The sequence below is a fragment of the Lampetra fluviatilis genome, chromosome 3 (genome assembly GCF_964198595.1).
Source record: "Lampetra fluviatilis chromosome 3, kcLamFluv1.1, whole genome shotgun sequence".
Lineage (NCBI taxonomy): Eukaryota > Metazoa > Chordata > Hyperoartia > Petromyzontiformes > Petromyzontidae > Lampetra > Lampetra fluviatilis.
This window is the reverse complement of record NC_136277.1, coordinates 20,827,167-20,851,227: the sequence shown is the minus strand read 5'-3', so window position 1 is coordinate 20,851,227 and position 24,061 is coordinate 20,827,167. Positions and strand designations below refer to the sequence as shown.

General features: G+C 43.7%; 1 protein-coding gene across 1 annotated transcript in view; it reads left to right on the top strand.

Annotated features, from left to right (window-relative positions):
* Positions 1-591: 591 nt before the first annotated feature.
* Positions 592-24,061, top strand: part of LOC144950066 (sodium/potassium/calcium exchanger 2-like) — a 77,501-nt gene continuing 54,031 nt past the window's right edge. Inside the window, 3 exon segments of the mRNA XM_078880070.1 lie at positions 592-691; positions 1,167-1,328; positions 1,331-2,310. Coding sequence (XP_078736196.1) covers positions 592-691; positions 1,167-1,328; positions 1,331-2,310 — 1,242 coding nt within the window.

Here is a 24,061-nt window from a genome sequence, read left to right as displayed (position 1 = left end):
ACATTTTGTAAATACTATGTTTAAAACCTCCTGGTGTATGAACAAGCACACACACACACGTTTGTATAAACACTACTCTCCGTCACTTCACGTGAAAATAATGCACGATGCACGCATCTGCAGAGGATATTGGCAGTTTGTCATTCTCAGGATAACCCGAGATAGTCCACACGAGATAATCACAAGTATCCCTGTGTCGTCGCGATGTGCACTCTACAACCAGCACCGCTAGCGGGGGTAACAAAATAAGCAGTCTCTCTGCAAAACTAAATAAAAGTTACACACCCCATAAGCTGCACGGGCTAGTTTCTGCAGCATTGATTTCAATACGAGAGAATCTCTGTACCCGAAAAATCTTGACTTAAAGCTTTCGTGACTGCAGGAATTCATATTCTTTGGGTCTTTCGGTAAAGTCACGTAGATCGGTTCAAAGAAAATAACAAAAAAATAACAAAAAACTACGACGTTTCACAGCAATCAGTCACCGACTGCAAAAAACTTGGCAGGAAAAGTTTCATAAAAATCTGTGAGGCTTTCCTGGGTGACAAAAAAAGGTGACAACAATGATGAGATCATCACAATCGTCGCTTTATGGTTATTGAGACGGATACAAACATCGGGCAGATCGCTCGGGAGCCAATCCACACGGAGGTGACGGCTCAAACCCCGCACCCTGCTACCTGCAGCATGGGTACAATACAGCGATGTATATATTCGTGGTGATTTACTATTAAACCTCGCCGTCTGCTGTAAAGTCAAAGATAAAGACCCTGTAGCATCCTTCACGAGAGTAGACCATCGCGTGCTGGCATTACAGCCCAAATTGACAACCGTCCCACAACTAAATAGTATTGGTCGATAATCTGTGCGGAGCTTTGATTGTCTGTTATCCCCTCGTATGCGTGGTGCTTCTCCCGCAAATCCGGTTTCCTATCACACGAAGGCGGCCGACTGCTCACAACGTAGAATCAACCAAAGGTCTTCAACGTAAGACCCTCCAGTGAGACTTTTGCAGAGAATTGTAAAGGGTATTCATGATTAGTAGCCGGAGTGTACCGTACGCGTAAGCTTGGGTCTCTGGGGGTCTCCTTCTTGGCACGCGGTGGGCGCTGTAACGGGTGGCAGGAGTAAAGGACACTCACGTGAGACCGCTTTGATCTTCCCAGATCTGCTGGCGGAGATCGCTCTTACCGCTGACGATGCTGCGCAGGCCAAGGTGTCTCTGGAGGAACAACAGCAACAACAACAACAGCAGCAGCGGCAAGAGTCAGACAACAGCCATCACCTGCGCAGCCTCGCTCCTCCTCCTCCAACATTAGCGGGGGACGCCGCACAATGACGCATCAGCACCCGCAGGACTCGGAGACGTCGGGCAGAGACCCCTGGCAGAGCCGCTCCGTCGCTATGCACCCTCGCAAGAGAAAGAAAAGGTTCCGCTGTGACCGCATCCTCTTCCTGGCCGCCGTGACCACCTGCGCCTGTCTGCTGCTCTCTTCGCCGGACGGCACGCCGAGGAGGGATGACGAGCAGGCGCCGGACGCGGCCATCGTCCGGACGCCGTCCGCATCCTTCAGAACGAGGAGGGCTCTGCAAGAGGAGGGGGTCGCCGACAACGAGACGGACGAGGGGCGGCGGTGGAGGATCGCGCCCGCGGGCGACGCGAGCGCGAACCTGAGCGGGCGAGCCGAGAGGCGAGCGGCGGACAACGCGTCGGGTGTCGCCCACGACTCGCAGGGGGACTACCCGCAGGACCTCTTCTCGCTGGAGGAGCGGCGCCACGGTGCCGTGGCGTTGCACATCATGGGCATGATGTACATGTTCATCTCGCTGGCCATCGTGTGCGACGAGTTCTTCGTGCCGGCGCTCACGGTCATCACGGAGAAGTTGCGCATCTCCGAAGACGTGGCGGGGGCGACGTTCATGGCCGCGGGCGGTTCGGCGCCCGAGCTCTTCACGTCGCTCATCGGGGTGTTCATCTCGCACAGCAACGTGGGCATCGGCACCATCGTGGGCTCGGCCGTCTTCAACATCCTGTTCGTCATCGGCATGTGCGCCGTCTTCTCCAAGGAGATCCTCCGCCTCACGTGGTGGCCACTCTTCCGGGACGTGAGTTTCTACATCATCGACCTCATCATGCTCATCATCTTCTTCCTGGACAACCAGATCATGTGGTGGGAGAGCGTCACGCTGCTGTGCTGCTACATCAGCTACGTGGTCTTCATGAAGTTCAACGCGAACGTGGAGGGCTGGGTGAAGAACAACATCGTGCGCAGACGCGTCGTCAGGGTCACGGCGGCCGAGGATGACAAGGTGAGAGAGCGATCGGCAGCAGAGCTTCTCCTCGGTCTGTCCCGTGCGAGTTGCGCAACACGTCGCTCGGGCGGTCCGCGTCCGAGGGGTGCCGATTCTCGCCAATGCAAACACGGCTGGCAAGCGGCGAGTTCACTCGGCAACCGCACTTGATGGAGCCACTTGATGGTGCGTTTAAGTTACCATCGACGATGCACAACAATAAAAAAAAACAAGTAGACTGTCACTGTTTGGCTCAATGGACACAGGCCTCCGCCCTATGCTGTGTTTAGTCCATACAATTAGCACCCTGTGAATTTGATTACACCGATTAGCATAACATTTTGTACAGATTCATATGAATTCGCCTAGGATTTAATCAGCCGGAGAAGCGAGCACTCGTGAAGTTTGTTGTAAGGTTGACAGGGCTGAAACGGTGTAAGCGGCTTCCTGCCGCTAAGTCCGCTCGCGTGTGTACTCTCAGCACCATGGACAGTTACCCAGCCGGCATTAGGCACTGCTCGTGCACGGGATGCAAGGGCAACGCATTACAGTAAAACCTTGGATTGCGAGTAACTTGGTCTGCGAGTGTTTTGCAAGACGAGCAAACATTTGAAATAAATATGAATTTGATAAACGAGCGAGGTCAATACGAGTAGTGCGTGTATACGCTTTGTCTGCAGAGCGTCACGTGATCACAACTGATATACCGAGTGCTTTGGATTACAAACACGTTTCCGGAACGAATTATGCTCGCAATCCAAGGTTTTACTGTACTCAAATTCCCGACACGCATCATCAGTAACTTTAGAAAGACCCTTTTAACTGACCACAACCAGGGACTCGCATTATACTACTACGGCATACGTGGCAGTCAAAAAAGAAACCTACTTAATTGTGTAATACATTGCTGTACAAGGCGCATTCTTACGCTCCTGACTAGCGGTTGTTAAAATTATTAATTGCGTATTAATATGTAATAATTACACTCAAAACTCAAGTCAGCCACTTCGTTCAGATTCTGCTGCCAGTAAACTGTATCCGATGATATTCTTAGGTTTGCGGTAAAGTCACGTAGGTAAATAATTAAAATTAATAAAAGTAAAATAAATAAAAATCACGACGTTTCGGAGGCAACACAAGCTTCCGTCTTCAGGTGGAACCGGTTCCACCTGAAGACGGAAGCTACGTGACTTTACCGAAAACCTACGAATATGAATCCTTGCGGTCACGAAAGCTTCAAATCTAGAATGTATCCGATTAATGTTTGTGTGGATCGGGGGTCTGTTTCAGGTTAAACGTGAACACGCATGTGGCTTTTTTTTCCTGGTGCTCCAGTTTCCCTCGCGCATGCAAATCGACTTGCAGTTGTTAAATTATGAAACTCGGCTGTTAAAATCAAGTGAGTATTTCAATCAGTTGGTAAGCTCAGTGAACTCAGGTTTGCCGTCTTTCATGCAGCTTGGATGGAACTGCACTGGACAGAGACAGACAGTGGCGAGCTTACAAACAACGAGTGTTACCTGCATAGAGTTTTTCAAACTCAAGCAGTGAAACCGATAACTATGGGATTGTTAAGCTTTTGTGAACATTATTTTTCACCTGCAAAATGCGTTAAATGTTTTGAAAACCAAAGTGAACTAACAAACCGTTTGATAGCTAACAGCTAAAATCAAATGCTTGTATAGTTGACAATGAACCGAGGAGTTTGCGATCATGCCTGAAATGTAATTCAGGTTTGCCAAGATCATCCTGCATTAAGTTCGTTACAAATGAAAACACAATGAACACGTTTTGCAAACATAATCTCTTGCTAAGCCTAATGCCCACACATATACCAATGACCTTTGACAAGATTACAGGTTATTTCATGTCACCTGCCCTTAATTCACTCACTTGGTAATCGTTTCAGTTTAGATTTCTGTATAAATCTTTATTAGGCTCGCTGCACTTTAATCTGCACTCAGAGCAAGAGGGTGCAGTGTTTGGAGAGGGCTTTGAACGTGCCGAATCATGGAAACACGATACTTTAACGATGCAGTTATTAAATATATGTCTTTGAAACATAACGACTGAATATAGATTATGTCCAATGAGCTTGCAGCACATGGAATACCGATCACACTCGCAATTACTGTCTTGAATTGAGAAAGTCACATGGAGTTTTGGTTGTATTCATATTTGCTGAAGTCGTTCGATAAATGAAACTACTTGTCCTGTCAGAGCATACCAACACACAGTTCTCCGATGTGTTTCTGGTTGATCGCCTCTTGTTCAGCACGATGTCCGACGTTTCACTCCACCTGCTGGGAGCTTCTTCAGGAACAGTGCAATCACAAAAGTGTACACAGTCTAACAACGAAGATGATAACGATCCCCTGTATAACCTTTAACGGACTCATATTCTTGGTTCTTTCGGTAAAGTCACGTAGAAGGGAAACAATAAAATAATATAAATAATTACTTTACCGAAAGAACCAAGAATATGAATCCCTGCAGTCACGAAAGCTTTAAATCAAAACTTTAACGGACTGTTGGGGCAAATGCTGTTAGCGAGCACCTATGAAGGCCGGCATGGCACACGAGGGGGTGGGTGGCCACCACCACGCCCGACCACCTTTGTCTCCCTAGTGGTGATGTTTACACACCGCACCAGGTACTCATTTGACGCTGAGTCGACCGAGGGCAGGCCCAGGACCGGTTCAGATAATCGTTACTGGTGTTGGTCCTGAGCGGGAATCGAACTCGGGTCACCGGGTTCATGGCGCAGCGCGCTAAGCGTTACACCGCCGCTCCCCAGTCTAACGCACGCACGCACCGGCTTAAAATAAGAAGCTGGGTTTGGTGAGATGCTTGTAAATGCGAGCACTCATTTACAAGTCGGATGTTAATATTTTCTTGGTGAAGCTTACCGTTTATTATCGGAGTCATAGTGCATGAACGGAGAACACACTGTATTTAAAAAAAGAGAGATCTCTACTCAGATGTCATCATCTGAACGGTTTATATATTAGCTAAAATTACTTACGCTAAAACGTTTTCAACTTATTATTTAAAAATGAGATTGACCACAGCTCATGGTGATGATTGTCTTGATGGTGCAAATAATTTTCAAATACAATATTACATATCTACCAATGAAATACGTCTTTATAATGAAAGTTATCATTGGGAAATATCACACTTATGCTGAGCATGTACATATTAGCACCGAGTATAGACCAATACAAGACGTCAAGCTATGTAAAGCTAATAGGCCCACTCTAGCCTTTATTTACTAGATTGCCCTATTTTCTAGTAAAGGCCATGATGACTTACCTACTCGCTCCCCATCTTAGGTGTGGCCAACAGATGGAAATCAGAGAAGGGAGGCAGAACATTGCATGATGTTGAAAACCTCACACCGTTCTGATGAGTCTAAACAGACCAACGCACAATGATAGACCCAAAGACTTTCAAATAATGTATTGAGTTACATGGTCTAAACTAAACTAAACACATTTTTCACAAGTGACCTGGCCACAAATGATAGCTCAACGAAGTGGCTCATCATCTGTGGAGGGAAAACCCGGAGGAAAATCCACGCAATCACGGGGAGAACATGCAAACTCCCAATGCACAGGCGTTAGGGTTGGGATCGAGTCCACGACCTCCTGTATACCTGGCGAGGCATTTAACATCTCGTCACTGTGGCGCCCGTGCTAAAAAAGTCAGTGTCTCCCTACTAAAATGAGAATGTGGTGTTCCCTATCTGTGGGTGGCCCTCAGCCAGGAGTGTCAACTCCACACTCCCATTGTTGGATATTCTCTTGAATTTTTAACCAGAATTGTAACTCAAAACCTTCCAATTGTAGATTGAGCGTTCCCTCTCAGTGCTGGTGGCTCGCTATATTTGCATGCTCAAGGTCAAAGTGTCTCCATATTCAAAACAGCATTTGGTGGTGTTCATCTCCTTTGGTGGTCCTGAGTCAGTGGCAAAAAAGTTCACATTCCTGAGACAAGAGTCAGTATTTATATATTAATATAATTTAATTTACGCAAAGGCAAAATAAAGCTGTGCTTTGCAAATACATGTACAGTAATTCAAGTTATCCGGAGCATTATGGGCATCACCATTACATGTTCACTTTTGTTCTAGAAGAATCTTGATAAATAGAGATCAAAGTACATGTCTTCTGGCTTTGATGTTAGAGAAAATGTGCTTTCATCTTTCATGGCACGTTTCTCATCTTAAACTTGAACAGACATCAGTTCCCTGTAGGGATACACATTTCAAGTAATGATGATGATGATGATTATAATGAAGTAGTGCAGAGTTCTATTCAAGGTTTCCCCAGTAGGGACCTCATTTGGGTCGTGTTTGGATGTGGGTCAAATAATGGGGAGTGGTGGTGTACTTTTAGCGCATCCTGCTGCGAACCCGGCAACCTGAGTTCGATTTATGCTCAATGGCCAACACAAGGGAAGATTATCTGAATGAGCCCTTGGCCTCCCCTTGGTCGACTCAGCCTCAAATGAGTACCTGGTGCATGGTGTATAAACACGAGGGAGACAAAGGCGGCCGGGTGTGGTGCTGGCCACCCACCCCCTCGTGTGCCATGCCGGCCTTCATAGGTGCTCGCTAACAGCACTTGTCCCCAACACACTTGCACGACTGTTCAGACTGTGCGGGGAGATCTTTACCTTTGTATCGGAGAAAACCCACAAGCACAAGGGGATAACACTCAAACATCCAGAATGACGGCTCAGGAACCCATTTGCTGTACTCCCATCTCCTGGCCTCCTGTAGACCCCAGCAGGTTAGAAATCTGATAAATGCTGTGTGATTCACAACCCCCACTTTAATAAGCATTTGATTCCAGGGATGCGTCACCATGCATAGTGAAATAATCAGGGACGCCAACCAGCCAGCAAAAAACGATTTCTATTATAAAAGTAGGAGATTATTCGCAACATGCTGAGCAATAAAGGCACGAGTGCTCCTCGTGTTGACTGTCATGGTAGTGTTGGTTGGTTGCTGTGTCCTAAGGGGGGAAGGCAGAGATGCTCTGTGACGATTGGGTGGAGTAGAGTTGCAATTTGTCCTGGTTTTCCCAGGATCATCTTAATTTCGAAGCAGCTGTCCTGGAAAAATCTGGAAGTCTTTCCGGAACATGAAGAGTACCGCTACGCCACTCACGACAATGCATGCACATGCGGGTTTCCCTTTTTCTGGCACAGTGAGATATTCAGTCTTGATTTGGAGCTTTCGTGACTGCAGGAATCCATGCTAAAGTGCTTTCCCACCTGATGACGGACGCTTGTGTCGTGCCCAAAACGTCGTGATTTAATTAATTTCATACCTACGTGACTTTACCGAAAGAACCAAAGAGTGAGATATTCCTCTTCGCATGATAGGTCCCAGTTGTTTGTACCCCAGAGGGGGCGATGCGAGGATGGAGTGGTTTTGGTGTTGTGAATTGGAGCGAGCGGAGCTCTAGCCAGGCATGAGCCAGGTGACGTCGATTTAGAGGTGACCTTGTGCTTAATGGGTGACGTTGAGGTGAAAGGGACAAAGTGTTGTGATTGGTGTATAATGTGTTTTGTTTGCGACGGTATTTGACTTCCGAGGTAGCTTATTAGAATGTGCTGCTTGTCCATATCTTAAGGGATAAAGGTTCATGGTTTTTTTCCCAATTCGGGAGTATTGTGGGCTTAGCTGCTATGCAATGAATGTTAAGTGGTGCAAGTGCTTCATTTATCTGCTTTTTTTATGTACCATACGTAGCCAACCGTGCTAATCGAGGTGTAGGGGAATGACAACAAAATAAACACAAAAACAGTTTTAAACAAATGAGTTTTCAATCTAGATTTGAAAGTGCATAGCTTCAGTGACTTCCTAATATCGGAAGGAAGAGCGTTCCAGACGGCCGCAGAAGGGCTTCTGAAAGCACCGGATGCAGTGACCGTCTTTGTTCGAAGGCTATCCAAAAGCCGCTGCGAGGATGACCGGAGTTTGCGTGATGGTTTATGTTCCTTGACGAGATCAGCGAGGTGTTGTGGTTCATTTGTGGCAAACACGGGTTTACACGAAGTCCGAAAACACCAGTGTTGGCCTGCCAATCACAATGGAAGTTTTTCTTTTTTCTGGGAAGCTGCACAGATGTCTTGTGTCACCTCTAGTGAAGGTAACTCTCGCAACACTGGGCGGTGACATGTCCCATCGGTAATGCGTCCAACTTCCCTGGGAAATGTGAAATATTTCGACAGCCTAACTTGCTGCAAATTCAAATTTTTCAAATTGGTGACAGACAGGAGGCATGGCTGTACTAGCTGCCGAAAGATTAATTGTTATTATTTGTCGTATATCTTTGTATTATTCTTGCTTAGAAGATACAGAGCCCCACGCTATAATTTGTTTTACCATAGATGCACAGCAAGCTTAAGATGACTGGGTCTAACAACATTGCTTTTAAACAAATCGTACGAGTATTTATAATGTTGTTGTGCAGTCAACGTAGACCTCAAATCAACACCGACACACTGTGTTGTATGACATTAAAACAGCATCTCTCATTAATTAAGCGACGAAATCCTGCGAAGTGCATTACCGTAAATTTGGAGAATTTCTTTTTTAAATGACATTTTGGTGGCAAAATGCTAAAAAAAATTTTTATTTCGGGTTTATTGGAGATGTTCTTGGATATAAACAAAAGCAGGTAAATTACTTGTGAAGAACAGCAAAGAACATTTGGTTCAGCACAGTGCCTGATTGCCTTTGTTTTCACAGTACTGGTAAGTACATTTTTTTTTATGAAAGGAAGGCTCAAGCCATGAAAAAATGTAAATGTCCAATTGCGTGGGTATGGCCGGGAAATTGTTTTGGGGTTGCCAAGATTATACATGTGTGGAATGCTAATTGCTATGATGCTTACACGCTCTCTGTAAAATCATCGAGGTATTTGAGCATATTGGTCCAAATTGGATCCATTCAGATTTTTGCTTGAATTAAATATCTTTTTTAAATGTCGAGAGGAGAAAATGTATTAAATGGATGTCGCCTCTTCAAATCATGAATTCACTCGTGTCGCAATGGATACGTGACAAGTATAGATTAAGAGCTAAAATTTCAACAATACACATTTTTATTACTATTTAGCGATTATGCTATTGCGTAGTGCAGTGGTATCCAACATTTCTTGAACTACTCCCAACCCTCAAAACTTACTCGTTAGTATCCTGCAGTTAAATTATTGGGTGTTTTGGGGGAAAGTATGTATCTGTAATAGTTTCCTGTGCCAACTCTCGTGGCAAACCACAAACACAGATTAATCTGTAATAATTAGACACACGTCTCAGGCAGGCAATTCCATCACATTCTTCCATCAGTAAACTTGATCTGATATTCTTTTTGTTTGGATCCTGGTCTGATCAGATTCATCCGGGTGCTCCGGCTTCCTCCCACATGCGAACACTCATGAATTGCCTTAAAACATATATATAGAGAACCGCAGAGCTTGGACAATTGTTGGCACTAGCTCACCGCCTCGCTGCTTTCCAAGCCCGTCTGTAGCTCGTCAGCGATTGTGAGATGCATTTTGCATGTTATATGAAACTAAACATTTTTTTTTAAAATCCAAATCTCATCCCCTTACTGTGTACCTTGCTGATCTCGTCAAGGAGTATAAACCATCAAGCGAACTCCGGTCATCCTTGCAGCAGCAGCGGCTTTTGACTGCCATCAAACACAGATGGTCACTGCATGGCGCATTTTGAGATGCGCTTCTGTGGCCGTCTGGAAAGTTCTTACTTTTGATATTAGGAAGCCACTGGAGCGATGCACTTTTAAATCTAGATCGAAAAAAATATTTGTTTAACTACTTGTTGTGTTTAGTTTGTTGTCCTTCCCCCACACTTTCGATTAAGCACGGTTGGCTACATATGGTGCGAAAGAAGTTCAACATACACCATTTTTGTGTTATGCCTTTATCGTATAACAATGTAAGGAGTATGCAGTCAATGCACTTGCTGAAAATCCTGACTTAAAATTTGGTGGCATAAACTCTCACCTTAATTCCTCTCAAACGCCCTACAATCCCTGCCAACCCAAATGTTGTCTCCGCCTCTCACCCAGCGCCATCACTCCGCTGGGGTCCTTCCTCGTCACAACCAGCACTCCGTTACAATTGAAGGTCACACAAAGTTCTCTTCTAAACACACTGCCTCTCGTCTCCCTTTACTTATCGTGTTGTGTCATGAGGCAAAATAGTTTATTCAGATCTCTCGCAAAGCAGTGCAACCCTTGCGCTTCAGCTGAAATCCCTTCAAGCGACATCGAGTCCAAATAGCGGCGGGGAGGGGAATGAGAGTCAAATCGATATTTTAAAATAACACAGCTGGAATTTAGCTAAATTAACTTCTGAATTGTATCTTGTTGGTTTTTTGTTCATGACAGCCAAAGGTCTCCCTTTTAACAGCTTATCTCGGAATTACACCGAGAGACAGGAAGAGGAAACATTGATCAGGGAAGGAACGCAAATAAGAAACACAAGATTGATTCCTAAGGAGAGTAAGTGTGGCATTGGACAGGATGCACCGTTAGAAGGGATAATGGCCGATGCGTGAGACTGATGATTGAATGGCATATAAAGGAGAGACCACAGAATAAGAATATGCATTCATACTGGAGGAGGAATCCGATGAGCTCGGAAGCTCTTTTTCACAGATGTCCACTTGGAGAGGGTCAGAACGTTGCAACAACAAACAACACAAAACACGCAATAGGAGTGCACAGTATAGGAAAGGTACGTAAATCACACGAAAATATATACAAATAAAAATAGACAAATAAAACACACCCGAGATGGAGTGATGAGATCAGCCTGTGTGCAGGAATGAGTTGGATTGTGGCTTTACGGGACTGTGTGGGATGGTCGCAGTGTGGGGAGGTATTCACCCAACACTAGGTCATCAGGTCATGGTTGCTGATGATTATGGTTGCTGATGATTATGGTAACATCGTCTAATTAAACACATTCCTGCGGAGGGAGCTGGTAGGAACGTTGGGTTGCTCGGTCAATGGCCAGGGTCAACGGCGGCGTGGTGTATTCCGCACAATATGGCCGACTGTGAGGGCGGGCACAAGCCGGCGTGAGTAGGTTAAACGTTGAGTTTTATAAGGGCACCACGGGGTGACCAGCCCCTCCCCACCCAGCCCTACCCCTCCCACCCCCCACCCAGCCCCTCCCCACCCTCCCCACCCTGCCCCTCCCTCCCCACCCAGCCCCTCCCTGCACGACGGACGGACGCAATAATCCCCTGTGGGCTGGTGTAACCAGGTTACCAGGAGGTTCCTACAAGTAAAACAGGAGCCGTTAGTTATTTTTTTTGGTGCAGCAGACAGTGGTACCTGAATAGCTTTGAGATGGGGCTCTCCATCTGACTGCTGCTTGTGCAGTACGAGGTCGCATGTCCGACTGCTGTATATCCACGCTAACCACCTAACACCCAGTGCAGTATTTGTGCACATTGTAGCTGTTGTAATCTATGGCCGTTCACAAAGTTGTCCATTCTACATACAGTATTTCCTCGTTGTTCACAAACTTGCTATCCGCGATTTTGGCAATCTGCTAATCGCATCTGAAGCTCTGCATCGAGAGAGAGATAGTGATGAGATAAAGTGAAAAAGAAGTTATTGTATTTAATATCTTATGTATGTATTTATTTAACGTAATTCATGCAACATGTGCTATTCACGAACATCTCCGGAACGTATCCCTCCCGAGTAACGAGGGAATAGGGTAGAGAAATTCATTCTTAATTCGCTTACCTCTTAAGTACAGGAAAGCAGTTTCCCATGTTTAAAGGAGTTTGCGGTTATTTTTGTTAGTCATATAGCCTATTAGTTGGGTGGTGTAGCTGCCAATGTCTGTACGTGGTCACATATCCGACATTTCCACGTATCCGTCCACACCTCGGCCCCAGCGAGGCATATATGCGGCGTCGTGCTGAATGCACCATGGCGCCCTGTGGAATGGTTTTTGACTTCCATGTATCGCTGCTATCGCACACTTCTACTCATGGAGGGAATTGCATTCCCTTACATTTGACGAGTTAATTTGTATGACAAATTGAAATTTGTAAAACAAATTAACAGCACTCGTACACTCCAAAACTGTGGAATGCGTCGTCTTGAACACGTTCGGTGAAAATCGCTCTGCGCCAAGTGTCCGAGTCGTGCCGCGCCATGTCCGACGTTTCGCGCCACGTGCTGGGAGCGTCTTCAGGATAAAAAATTTGATTCACTACCTGGAAGCACATCGGCGAGACATACAGCACTAATCGCTTAAAACCTGGGCAGTGCGGTGAAAACCCCATTCATAAGAAGCGTGCTTTCTCAAAGTGTAATGAAAAGAATACGCTTGCGTTGCTTGATCGTGTCCAACAAAGCGAAGTTGTACCCTTCTCCACTGAGATCGCTGCTCTGTGCACACTGTGCCTTCAATAGCCACGGGCACGAATGCGACGTGCTCTCCAACACACCGGTGTGCTGTACTGACAACCCTTACTAGTTGGCTGTGTCGGGTGGTGGCGGGTTTAACGACACATTTATATATTTACGCGATCTAACCCCCCAAAAAAAACCCCTCTATTATGGATGACATTGGTTGCGAAAGCCGACGTGTTAATCCAAATATACAGGCGTCACGGTCGGCATCGAACCCACGACCTCCTGTATACCAGGCGAGGTAGCTAACACCTCACCACCGTGGCACCTCTGATGTGCGATGAGTAAACTCGTGCTGCCGAATCGGCCCGAGCTCTGGTGGTGAAAGTAGCGTAACCCTCGCGGAGTCGCCCGGTGAGTTCGCACCGGGGGCCGTGCAGGTGCTGCAGTCACGTGGTGGTGAGGGAAGCTGGCCTTGCGATCCAGAGGTCACCCGTTCGATCGCCTGCCACAGCGGCTGAAACAAGGGTCAAGTTTATGAAACTTCGCGCGGCGCTGCCTCTACGCAACCAGCGGTTTAAATTGACCGACCGCAGTTCGTCGGTCAGCAGGTCATGTGTGGTGGGCTAAAGCGTGAGTGATACCTCCTCTTCCACGGTATCTGACCAGCTTGGCAATGCAGACCAAATGCTCGCTAGAGGGACTCTCTCGAGATGCCTCTCGTGTGGAAGAGTAGAGCGACGAAACACAAGTGGGCCTCTCTTGAGCTAATGAGGACAAGTATATCACGAGACCACAATAAGGGCGAGATGGATGTGGCACGCCAAGAAAAATCCTGGAGCAGCGGTTCCGGACTGTTTTGGGTGAAACTGAGCACCGCGGGATTCTATGAATAGGTTATCCTGTGCCAGTTCCCTCCACGTGTGTGATGGCACATTCACGCGGCAGATGTCATGGGACCGTCGTGTCAATGAGGAAAAGGAAATGGGAACTGCTTCTGACGTGTGCTCTCTGAGCATGCAGACGTCCCAGAGATGCTCATGAAAAAGCAAATTTCGCGGACAATGATATTGGCGTACGACAATCTTTTGCATGAATTAGCTTAAATAAATACGTAAATAAGCTATTAAATCCATTTACATGATCATAATAGATACTAGTTTATAAATGAACTTACCTTAAGAAGGATGCACTAATGATGATGCTGACAACGGTGGCAATGATGATGATGATGATGATCGTTGTGATGTCGTTACTGCTCCGATCTGGTCACTTTATCTCATCACATTCTCTCTCGTCACTTTATCTCCTTACTTTCTTTCTCTCTCTCTCTCTCCATGCAGTCGTGGTAGAGTTCCAGATGCGATTCGCGGACAGCTAAAATCGCGGATAGCAAGTTCGTCAGCAATGAGGGAATACTGTATCTAATTTTAAATTCAAATTTAGCAAATACATATTGCATTTTGTTTGAAAGCACGCCAAACATCGTAAGGGCAAGACCCCACAAGTTGGAAAAACAATCCAGGATGTCATTCTGACACGCTGATATAGTATCAAATGCAACGTCGTATCTAATCACGGGATTTAGTGGCGAAAATTATTCTTCAACTGACCAGTGAGCTGAGAAAATAATAATTATAATTGATGCGTAAAATAAATGTACAGTTGATAATTAATTTGTTTGGCTGAGTAGGGTAGTGGAGGGTCTCAATGCTACACATTCGATTAGATCATTACGTGGCCTAATCCTAAACATACATGATGAATTAATTGATACAATTACTTCCAAATGAGTATTTATTTAATCTAATTGAAATGTGTACTTCTCATAAAAAATAGGAATTAAGTGAAAAAACTAATTTAACATGCTGGATTGTTGTGTATGCATAGCAGGGATGATTGCAAACGGTCAGGAATAACGATGCAGTGTCAGCCAAGGAATGGAAAGCATCTGAGAGGACATCCACAGGGGAGATGTCCGCAAGTGCCAGGTGAATTACTGCATCGCAAGATCATCAAATATGGTGGTGGCTTTGCGAGGCCTTCATCCAGCAGTGGATTGACCATGGCTGATGATGATAATGATGGGTTTTATGTTCAGCCCTGTGACTAGGATTAAACCATCAACAAAGTGCAGAACTAACCCATATATGGGACCATTTTTGCCGGTATCAACTAACCCAGTTTCATCGTTGGGTGGCTGTGTGGATTAGATCTCAGGATCTCAGTGGTGCCAGATGAGTCGTCTAAAATATTATCTTTCAGAGTCACCCGGTCACCTCACTTTTGCAGAAACATATTGACTGTAGTGATGCACTGACACTCCAAGTGAGAGGGAATACTGTATCTAATTTTAAATTCAAATTTAGCAAATACATATTGCATTTTCTTTGAAAGCACGTCAAACATCGTAAGGGCAAGATCCCGCAAGTTGGAAAAAACAATCCAGGATGTCATTCTGACACGCTGATATAGTATCAAATGGAACGTCGTATCTAATCACGGAATTTAGTGGCGAGAATTATTCTGAGAGGACATCCACAGGACATCCACAGGTGAGATGTGCGCAGGTGCCAGGTGAATTACTGCATCGCAAGATCATCTCACCTGTGGATGTCCTGTGGATGTTCTCTCAGAATAATTTTCGCCACTAAATTCCGTGATTAGATACGACGTTGCATTTGATACTATATCAGCGTGTCAGAATGACATCCTGGATTGTTTTTCCAACTTGCGGGATCTTGCCCTTACGATGTTTGACGTGCTTTCAAACAAAATGCAATATGTATTTGATAAATTTGAATAAAAAATTAGATACAGTATTGCAAATAGACATATTTTTTCAAAAATAAATGCTGCAATGGACTTGGAACACAAACATATTTCACAATATAAATCAAAGATCCTAAATATTCCGCACCTCCAAATAGCACAGTTGGTTATACACGGTACAAAATAAGTTGAACATACATGCGCGTGAAAGCAATACTAATCAACGTCATATTGCTCATCACGGAGAAATGCGCCTTCCACATTGCGTCACCCATTTTTAAATCCTTTATATTAAGTTCACTTGCTTGCTTGCTTAGGACCGTGCAAATCTTTCGGTCGTTTTTTAACCCACTTCCCGTGATCCAATCGAGCTGACATTTTCTACACAGACTCGTTGTGCGTAACAATTAATGTTCGTGAAAAATTTTTGTCCAAAATTTTACACTTTTTAGGACAAAAATATTATATTTAATTACCAATTGCTTAATGCTGCCATGCAATCATCTGACCCATAGGTGGCAGCCATCTCAAGCCAGAGGACGAGAGGACTCTAGCCGCCACGCATATAAAGGATTTATAGTGAAAACTTTGTTTTTACGGGTTATACTTGTTAGACATCTGATTGGCATTGGTGGATAAATGCTGCACTCATGTCACGTGCTTTCTAGCATAGAATCTATTCTCACTCCAGTTCCATTCGATGTTATTTATTTATATAGGTGGAATCTCATTGAAATGCATCGTCACATTTGCACAGGAGATCTATGCAATGATGGCTGAAAGTCAAAGACTCTGTCGGCTCAAGAGTAGTCATTGAGCAGCACCTGCGCCTGAGCTATTGGTGAATATTCCACATTACTCGAGTGGAGCCGGTCGATACGTAGGACATCCACTGTTGACTATGCACACATTGGTGGGAATTCCATTTTGTCGTAGCTGTGGCAAGTCTCTGTATAATAGAATAATAAAACAGAATAATAGTATATTATTATATTATGTTATTATGTTTTATTATGTTTGATTTTTATTATTTTATTACTTCCCTTCTACGTGACTTTACTGAAAGAACCAAGAAGATGAATCCCTGCAGTCACGAAAGCTTTATATCGAAAAGTCTCGGTATGTCTCTTAGGATATCAACAGAAAAAAACACATGTACAGTAGCTACACAGAGACAGGGTTTTCTTTGTTTACAACTGCCTCAATGTTGGTTATGGATCATTTATAAATACGAATATTCGTCTGTGATGCTGGCACACGGTGACCGAATAATGTCAATATTAAAGTAAAAATCATGTTCGTTACCTGCAGAAGTTAGAGGTGGTTGTAGGAATCTGTTTGATTTTCTTCCTGACTCAGTCACAATTGGGGGCCAATATTCCATGAAATGCATTGAAATAATAAAAGCGTTCTTATAAAGGTACTTTCTTGTATTAATGTATAAACAGCAATTCGTGAAAATGGATATACATGTACTCATTGGCATGAGGAAAAAATAAATGCATATATTCTTAGGTGAAGGCAGTGATGTATTTAGAGTACATTTTTAATACATATAAAAAGTCCGTATGATTTTATGTATTCTCAGAGAAGGTAAAACATAATTTTCAGGTCTATTTTTCCATAAGTGTCATAGATCCATAAATTTTAAGCTACACCAATTGAAATACACATTTCTGGTAAGGAGTGTATGACGCAGGTTATGTTGCCACCCATGGATTGGTAATTTAAATGCAAATATGCTGACCACAAAGGTGTCTTTCTTTTAGAGTATGCCCATTCATTTATGGAGGTGGGAAGGAACAATATAATGATAACGAGTGACTATTCATAGAACAAGTGGGAAGTTCTAAAATGCATATTTTTATGTTTAGGCAGTTATTTTATCACGTGATTATACCACATTATGAGAAATAAAGAAAACCGTTGATTGAAGGGTGCACGGCCAATTCTGGGCCAAATTAACTCGGCTTTGCTAAAGCCTTGGCAGGTTTCTCTTGTTCTAACATTTCATTCCGACCCTGGACACTTCCATTATAATCATCATCGGCAGCCATTGTTAATCCAGCGTGGATTGAAGGCGCCGCCATCTCTCGCGATCCTGCGATTTAGAAATCTACCAAGCACCTGCAGACGGAGCTGATTCCACCGTGGAAACTGTTAAGAACAATGAGTGAGCTTTGGCAGGACACCTTGCTACCCAGGGACGATGCCTGTAGGTACGTAGGTATGTATGTTGAACTTCTTTCGCACCGTACTTTGTCAACCATGCTAATCGGAGGTGCGCGGGGGGAAGAAAAAATTAACCCGTAAAAACAAAGTTTTTCACTATAAATCCTTTATATGCGTGGCGGCTAGAGTCCTCTCGTCCTCTGGCTTGAGATGGCTGCCACCTATGGGTCAGATGATTGCCTGCCACCATTAAGCAATTGGTAATTAAATATCATTTTTTTTCCCTAAAAAGTGTAACATTTTGGAAAAAAATTTTCACGAAAATTAATTGTCACGCACAACGAGTCTGTGTGGAAAATGTCAGCTCGATTGGATCACGGGAAGTGGGTTAAAAAACGACCGAAAGATTTGCACGGTCGTAAGCGGGCAAGCAAGCAAGCAAGTGAACTCAAATCTAGAATTAATATAAAGGATTTAAAAAATAAACTAAACACGAACAGTAGTTATTAAGAAATTAGTTTTCAATCTCGATTTAAAAGTGCATAGCTCCAGTGGCTTGAAAGGAGGAGCGTTCCAGACGGCCGTAGAATCACTTGTGGAAGCTCGTGATGCGGTGACCGTCTTTGTTCGCTGTGAGGATGACCAGAGTTTGCGTGATGGTAGGTGGAGACTAATGATGGAGTGGCAGCCAAGGAATGGAATATGCCCGAGATGACATCCACCCTTGAGAGTCTTACGTAGCCGTGTTTTCATTCAAATGAGGAATACAGAGCCTGCTTATTGCAGTGGTGCATGAGCAAGAACCAAAAACATCTCCATCTTCGTCATTAACACTGTCATCTGAAATAAATATAAATATATAATCGAGGATGATTTATTTCGAAGATAGCCCATACAGCATTAAGAGTAGTTGTTCATTTGTATTGTTGCTTTTTTTTAAGTTGACTATCAACAGACTCAGTTTATGTTGATAGAAAAGTGTTAATTTGGAAATAAAATAAAAAAAAACAATTTGCACGTCAACTTTATTCCGATTTTTCAGTATTGACAGACCACCACAGTGTAGGTTGCAGTAAATAGTTCGACCCTATCATTAATCAGGAACAAGAGCTATTTGTCTGCTTCATCAGTCTGCTATCTATGTTATATAAGTTGGTATTATATGACAAGATGTGGTGGAATTTTTATTTAAAACTTTCGTGACTGTAGGAATTCATATTCTTTGGTTCTTTCGGAAAAGTCATGTAGATAGAAAATGCTAAAATAAAATAAAAAAAATAAAAAAAACTCACGATGTTGCGAAAACGCACGACGATCGAAACTTGGTGAGTTTTTGGTTTAAATTTAAAAAAAAATACTATTATTTTTTTTCTATCTACGTGACTTTGCCGAAAGAACCAAAAAAAACATGTGGTGTTTTTTTTGTTTGTTCTCATGGCTGGGCACAAGCGATTGTTTCAAATATTCATTGAGAACACTTTGCTCATGGTCATTCTACCGACACATCTGCGAGCCTTGTTGGATCAATGTTGTGACGCACGTGTTTTTTTTACCCAACGTTTTTTTTTCAAACAATCTCAACTCCCACCGTGTGCACCATTTCATTTGACATTTTCAAAATTTAAATATATATTTGTATTGCATTGCTGTTAGAGCAATAGCGGTGCGCACAGATGTGTTTGGTTTTGTCAGGTTCATTACAATTTTAGCAAATACATTTTGAATCGGTAAATTCTGTGGCATCTGTTAGAATCGGTAGGAGACAGTTGCGACTGTAATCAGAATGACCCAGCAGGTCAGCGCACATCGAATAAACCCGCACAATCCCATTAGCCCGGGTTTAGAACTCATTAGTATCATTTCAATAATAGAGTGACACGTCTGACATTTTACATTTTCACTTGAATTACCTTTCAATGAGTGACACCATGCCGACACGTAACCCGAGGATGCGTCATTGCAGCTGGAATATAACCACTCGCAATGAATATGCGCATAGGCATGCTACAGTAGAGGATCCACTGGTAGCAATGTCTACCTTACAAGGTGAAATGTAAAAGATTCCCCACAAATTGGTACAAGTTTTATTGACTCCACAGGGATAATAAGCTGAGTCAATCTCCTCACTAGGATTTGAACTCCCAACCATGCAACTGTGAGTCACATCCTCACCAGTGTCATATTATTAATTGCATAACAACAAAAAACATAACCAATACATTTTCAATGTGTACCTTACACGTATAGATAATATTTATGAGCAGCAGGAATGCTTAATGTATATTAAAAATAATTATATTTTCGCGATCAACCACCATAACCCATTACATATGCCTTCCTGTTGCTCAATACCACAATATTCATTATTGTCGTGGCTTTGATTTGTAGCCAGGCCAACTCAAACTTTTAAAACCTTGCTGGCCAGGTCCTTTCATCCAACCAGTGTGTCTGGTTCATGGGGAGACAGCCCAGAAAATTACTGCGCACTTTTGTTTCATTATCAAAACATGTGTTGATCTATGGCGTCTGTGGCCATGCAGCAATTGAAATCTGCTTTGATAAATGAAGCAGACATCTGCCAACCCACTTGAAGGACGAGAGGTTCTGCCATTCGAAAATCCCACCCTGTGAACAGAGCTCCAGAATTAAATGCAAGTTCATTTATTTGGTATAGCCCTGTGAGCCATTCGGCTCTTGAATCGGGTGCAACCGCAACAAACAAAAAACTAAAACATGAACAAGAAAACAAAAGCAAATGGGCTCGAACCGTGCACTGTGTTGTGATGCAAAAGGTGAAGCTCATGGCGCGACCCTGCAATTACCTGCTCACAGCAATGCTGGCAGAAGGGCCTCCACTAGAGGGAGCTCTGGGGAGACCCTCTAGATGGTATTAGGCCTACTCTTCCACGCCGGTCAGACGTCTTGGAAGAGGTTGAAGTACCCACACTTTACCCCACCTTCACGCGACCTGCTGATAAACTTAACTGCGGTGTATCCATTTATACTGCCGGGTGGACTGAGGTGGGCAGATTTAAGAAATGTGCCCATTAGTTTCAACTGCCATGCCAGGAGATCGAACCAATTGACCTCTGAATATCGAGTCCAGTTTAAATTACACCGTGTGACAAGCATTCTCATAATGCTGTACTGGAATGAAAGTCAATTAAATCGTACAAACGTGCGAATAGATTTGGACTTACAATGGGAGATGATTGGTGGAGTTATTGCAAGGCTGGCACCTTGCCCCAGGCGCCAACATGTCTAGCTTCGGCTCCGCTAATGGAGTTGCTGGCAGGGGCAAAGCTTAGCTGGGGAATGTTTTTTTTCTTTTCTTGGATGTCCTTGCAAGATGACGAGAGTCAAATGCTGGCGCCAAAGCCCAAGCTTACTTGCCTAAGCAAGCAGTGGTTTCGATTTAAAGCTTTCGTGACTGCAGGGATTCATCTTCTTGGTTCTGACGCTCGACAGCCCTGTTCTTCACCTGAGGACGGCTGCTTGCGTTGTGGCCGAAACGTCGTGAGAATTATTTTATTATGTTTTATTTTTATTATTTTATTATTTCCCTTCTACGTGACTTTACCGACAGACCTATTCTTCACCTGATGACGGCTGCTTGCGTTGTGGCCGAAACGTCGTGAGAATTATTTTATTATGTTTAATTTTTATTATTTTATTATTTCCCTTCTACGTGACTTTACCGACAGACCTATTCTTCACCTGAGGACGGCTGTTTGCGTTGTGGCCGAAACGTCGTGAGAATTATTTTATTATGTTTTATTTGTATTATTTTATTATTTCCCTTCTACGTGACTTTACCGAAAGAACCAAGAAGACAAGCAGTGGTTGTTTAAAGAGAGATCCAGCAAGATTTCCACAATCCCGACGCAAACTCTACCCGAGGTGCGACAGAGAGCTTCCCTATCAAATATTTACAGAGGGGACACAGTTACACTGTCAAGCACACGTTGAGGAATCAATCGTGCAGCGGGATACCATGGATTAAAGAGTCGTCACTGTAGGTGAACGATGAAGGTTAACTAGTTCTGCATGTTGTAAATGCTGAACATAGCGGTGCTATTTTTGCCACTTTACTTTCAAAACAGATTTCAATGGAGTAAATTATCAGCAGACTGCAATTTTTCAAAACATTTAAATACCGTATTTTTCACGTTTATTTGTATTCTCAATAAAATGTGTAACTCGTTCTTTACAATCGGCGCTGTTCTACAATGTGCATTCTCTCCTAGTAGTACATTTTGAAAAAAGTTATTCCACCACATTGTCTCCTCTTTGTACAAAACTACAAAAACTGTTAAACATGCCTTCCTATAAATGAATAAGTTTCCATATGCTGTGAATAAATAGATACAAACACATAAGCACAGCAACCACCAGTCATTGGACACTATTGTAACTATACTGCAAATAACAACACATTGCGTGCTCGGAACACGTTTTGGTTCATGTATATACAATCATTACACGTTATCATTCTCATATTTGCACAATCAACCTTTGAGCATTTTAGCTAATTGTCTTTACTGCTGTAGCTAAAAAAAACACCACCATCATGCGCCATGACCTATCCACTCCTGGTTGAAGGTCTCAAATCGTTGCCATCACTTACGTGGGTTCACGGTGTAACAATCAATCTCGTTCGTGCACTCGGCCTGATCGCATCGCTTCGTCGCCACAGTCGTCATCGTCTCAGGTGTGTGTTGCCCATATTTAGTTGCCGTGCCATTATCATCCGCCTGAACGATTGGCCATCGTCCCTTCGAGTTAGCTCACTTTCAGGACTAAGTGTTTCTTGTAAAAATATGAGACATTTCATCTTGCAAACCCGTATTGGGCGCGACCGAGGAATGTTCTAAAGCCCTTGCCCGCAATCCGGTTATCCACGATTCAATGTTATCCAAGGACCTCTAGGGTTTCCGCAAAAAAAAAAACCTATTTTCCCATGTCTCTAAATCTTCATGTGATCCACAATTTCTGTTGTGCGGATAAGTGCAGAAAACTCTGTTATACCACAATACCGTCACAGATCATAGGAACTGGGACGTTCGCTGCGGATAAGAGGAACACCATTGTAAGAGTATATGATCGACATTGCGTCTGCGTTTTTATTTTGCAAGTAAAATATAACTGTAAATACAAATAGGGGAAAATATAAACGGTGGAACAGAGATGGTCTAGCAAGTTTCAATATCACATTCGCACCAGTGACGCGAACTGGGAATAACATTTGCCAGTGTGAGTTCCCAATTGTAGTGAACACAATTAGCTAAGATTCATGCTTGGTCTTGCCACGTGCATTAGAACCTTTTACGTAGCTCACAGCCGCTAGCCGGGCCGTTCCCACGTGTGCAACGGCATAAAGGTTAGTTGGATTTGAGCGAGCAATGTGAACACTCGTAATTAGCGTCGAACCGCTGGACTAGGTGAGCGAGCACGTGGCTCGTTATTGTCTCGTTGCACTGTTTGCGGAGGCACAGGACAACCTGCAATTTAAATCAAAAGCAGAGCGGCAAACTGATGTTTAACATTCAGACATCAATTTGTAACGAAACAAAAAATGCCAGAGCATCCCAATATCTATGAGGGTGTACAGTCTTGACAAGTCCGCTTTGCCTGCGACCTTTCACTCTTGGCTAGTGGTCCTATTTTTTCTCATTTAATGTTAATACATTAAGCAGGTGCAAAAATAATACGTACGACGTTTAAGAGATATTTGTATTTAACGTGAATGATACATCACCACACACCCTTAGTTTTCAACTGCACCCAACTGCTTGTAGGGTGGAAATACTGATTCGTGTATACTCTGTATTTATTTATGTAATTATACTTCAGTTAAGTAGGAAAGTTTTTTTTATAAAAGAGGGAACAAACAACCGAATTTTAATCAAATCTGACATTCATTACCATCATCATCATCAGTCGTGGCCAATCCACTATTGGATGACGGCCTCCCGAATCCGTGGCAGCAAATTCTCACGACAATATATGATCATTCACTGAGCACCTGGGTCACAGGCAAATTTCATTGGACCGTCTTCTCCATGGATGATGTCCTCTCGGCTGCCACTCCGTGATGATGGCCGATGGTGAAGAACCATGACATGGAGTGGCAACCGAGGAGTGGAATGCGACCGCGGCGATGAAGCGACGAAACCAACTCGTGTTCGGGTTACTCGGTGAATTATTCTCTACGATCGAGAGAGATTGCCACGGATTTGGGAAACCTTCATGCAGCAGTGGATCGATGATATCTGATGATGATGGTTTCTATTTGATTGTTGACTACTTTTAAGCGAGCCTTCTTGGTGCTTAAATAACCATTTAACAACCGTCATCAGGTTTCCCAATGAAATAATTTCTCAGCTTTCACCACTGTTTCTT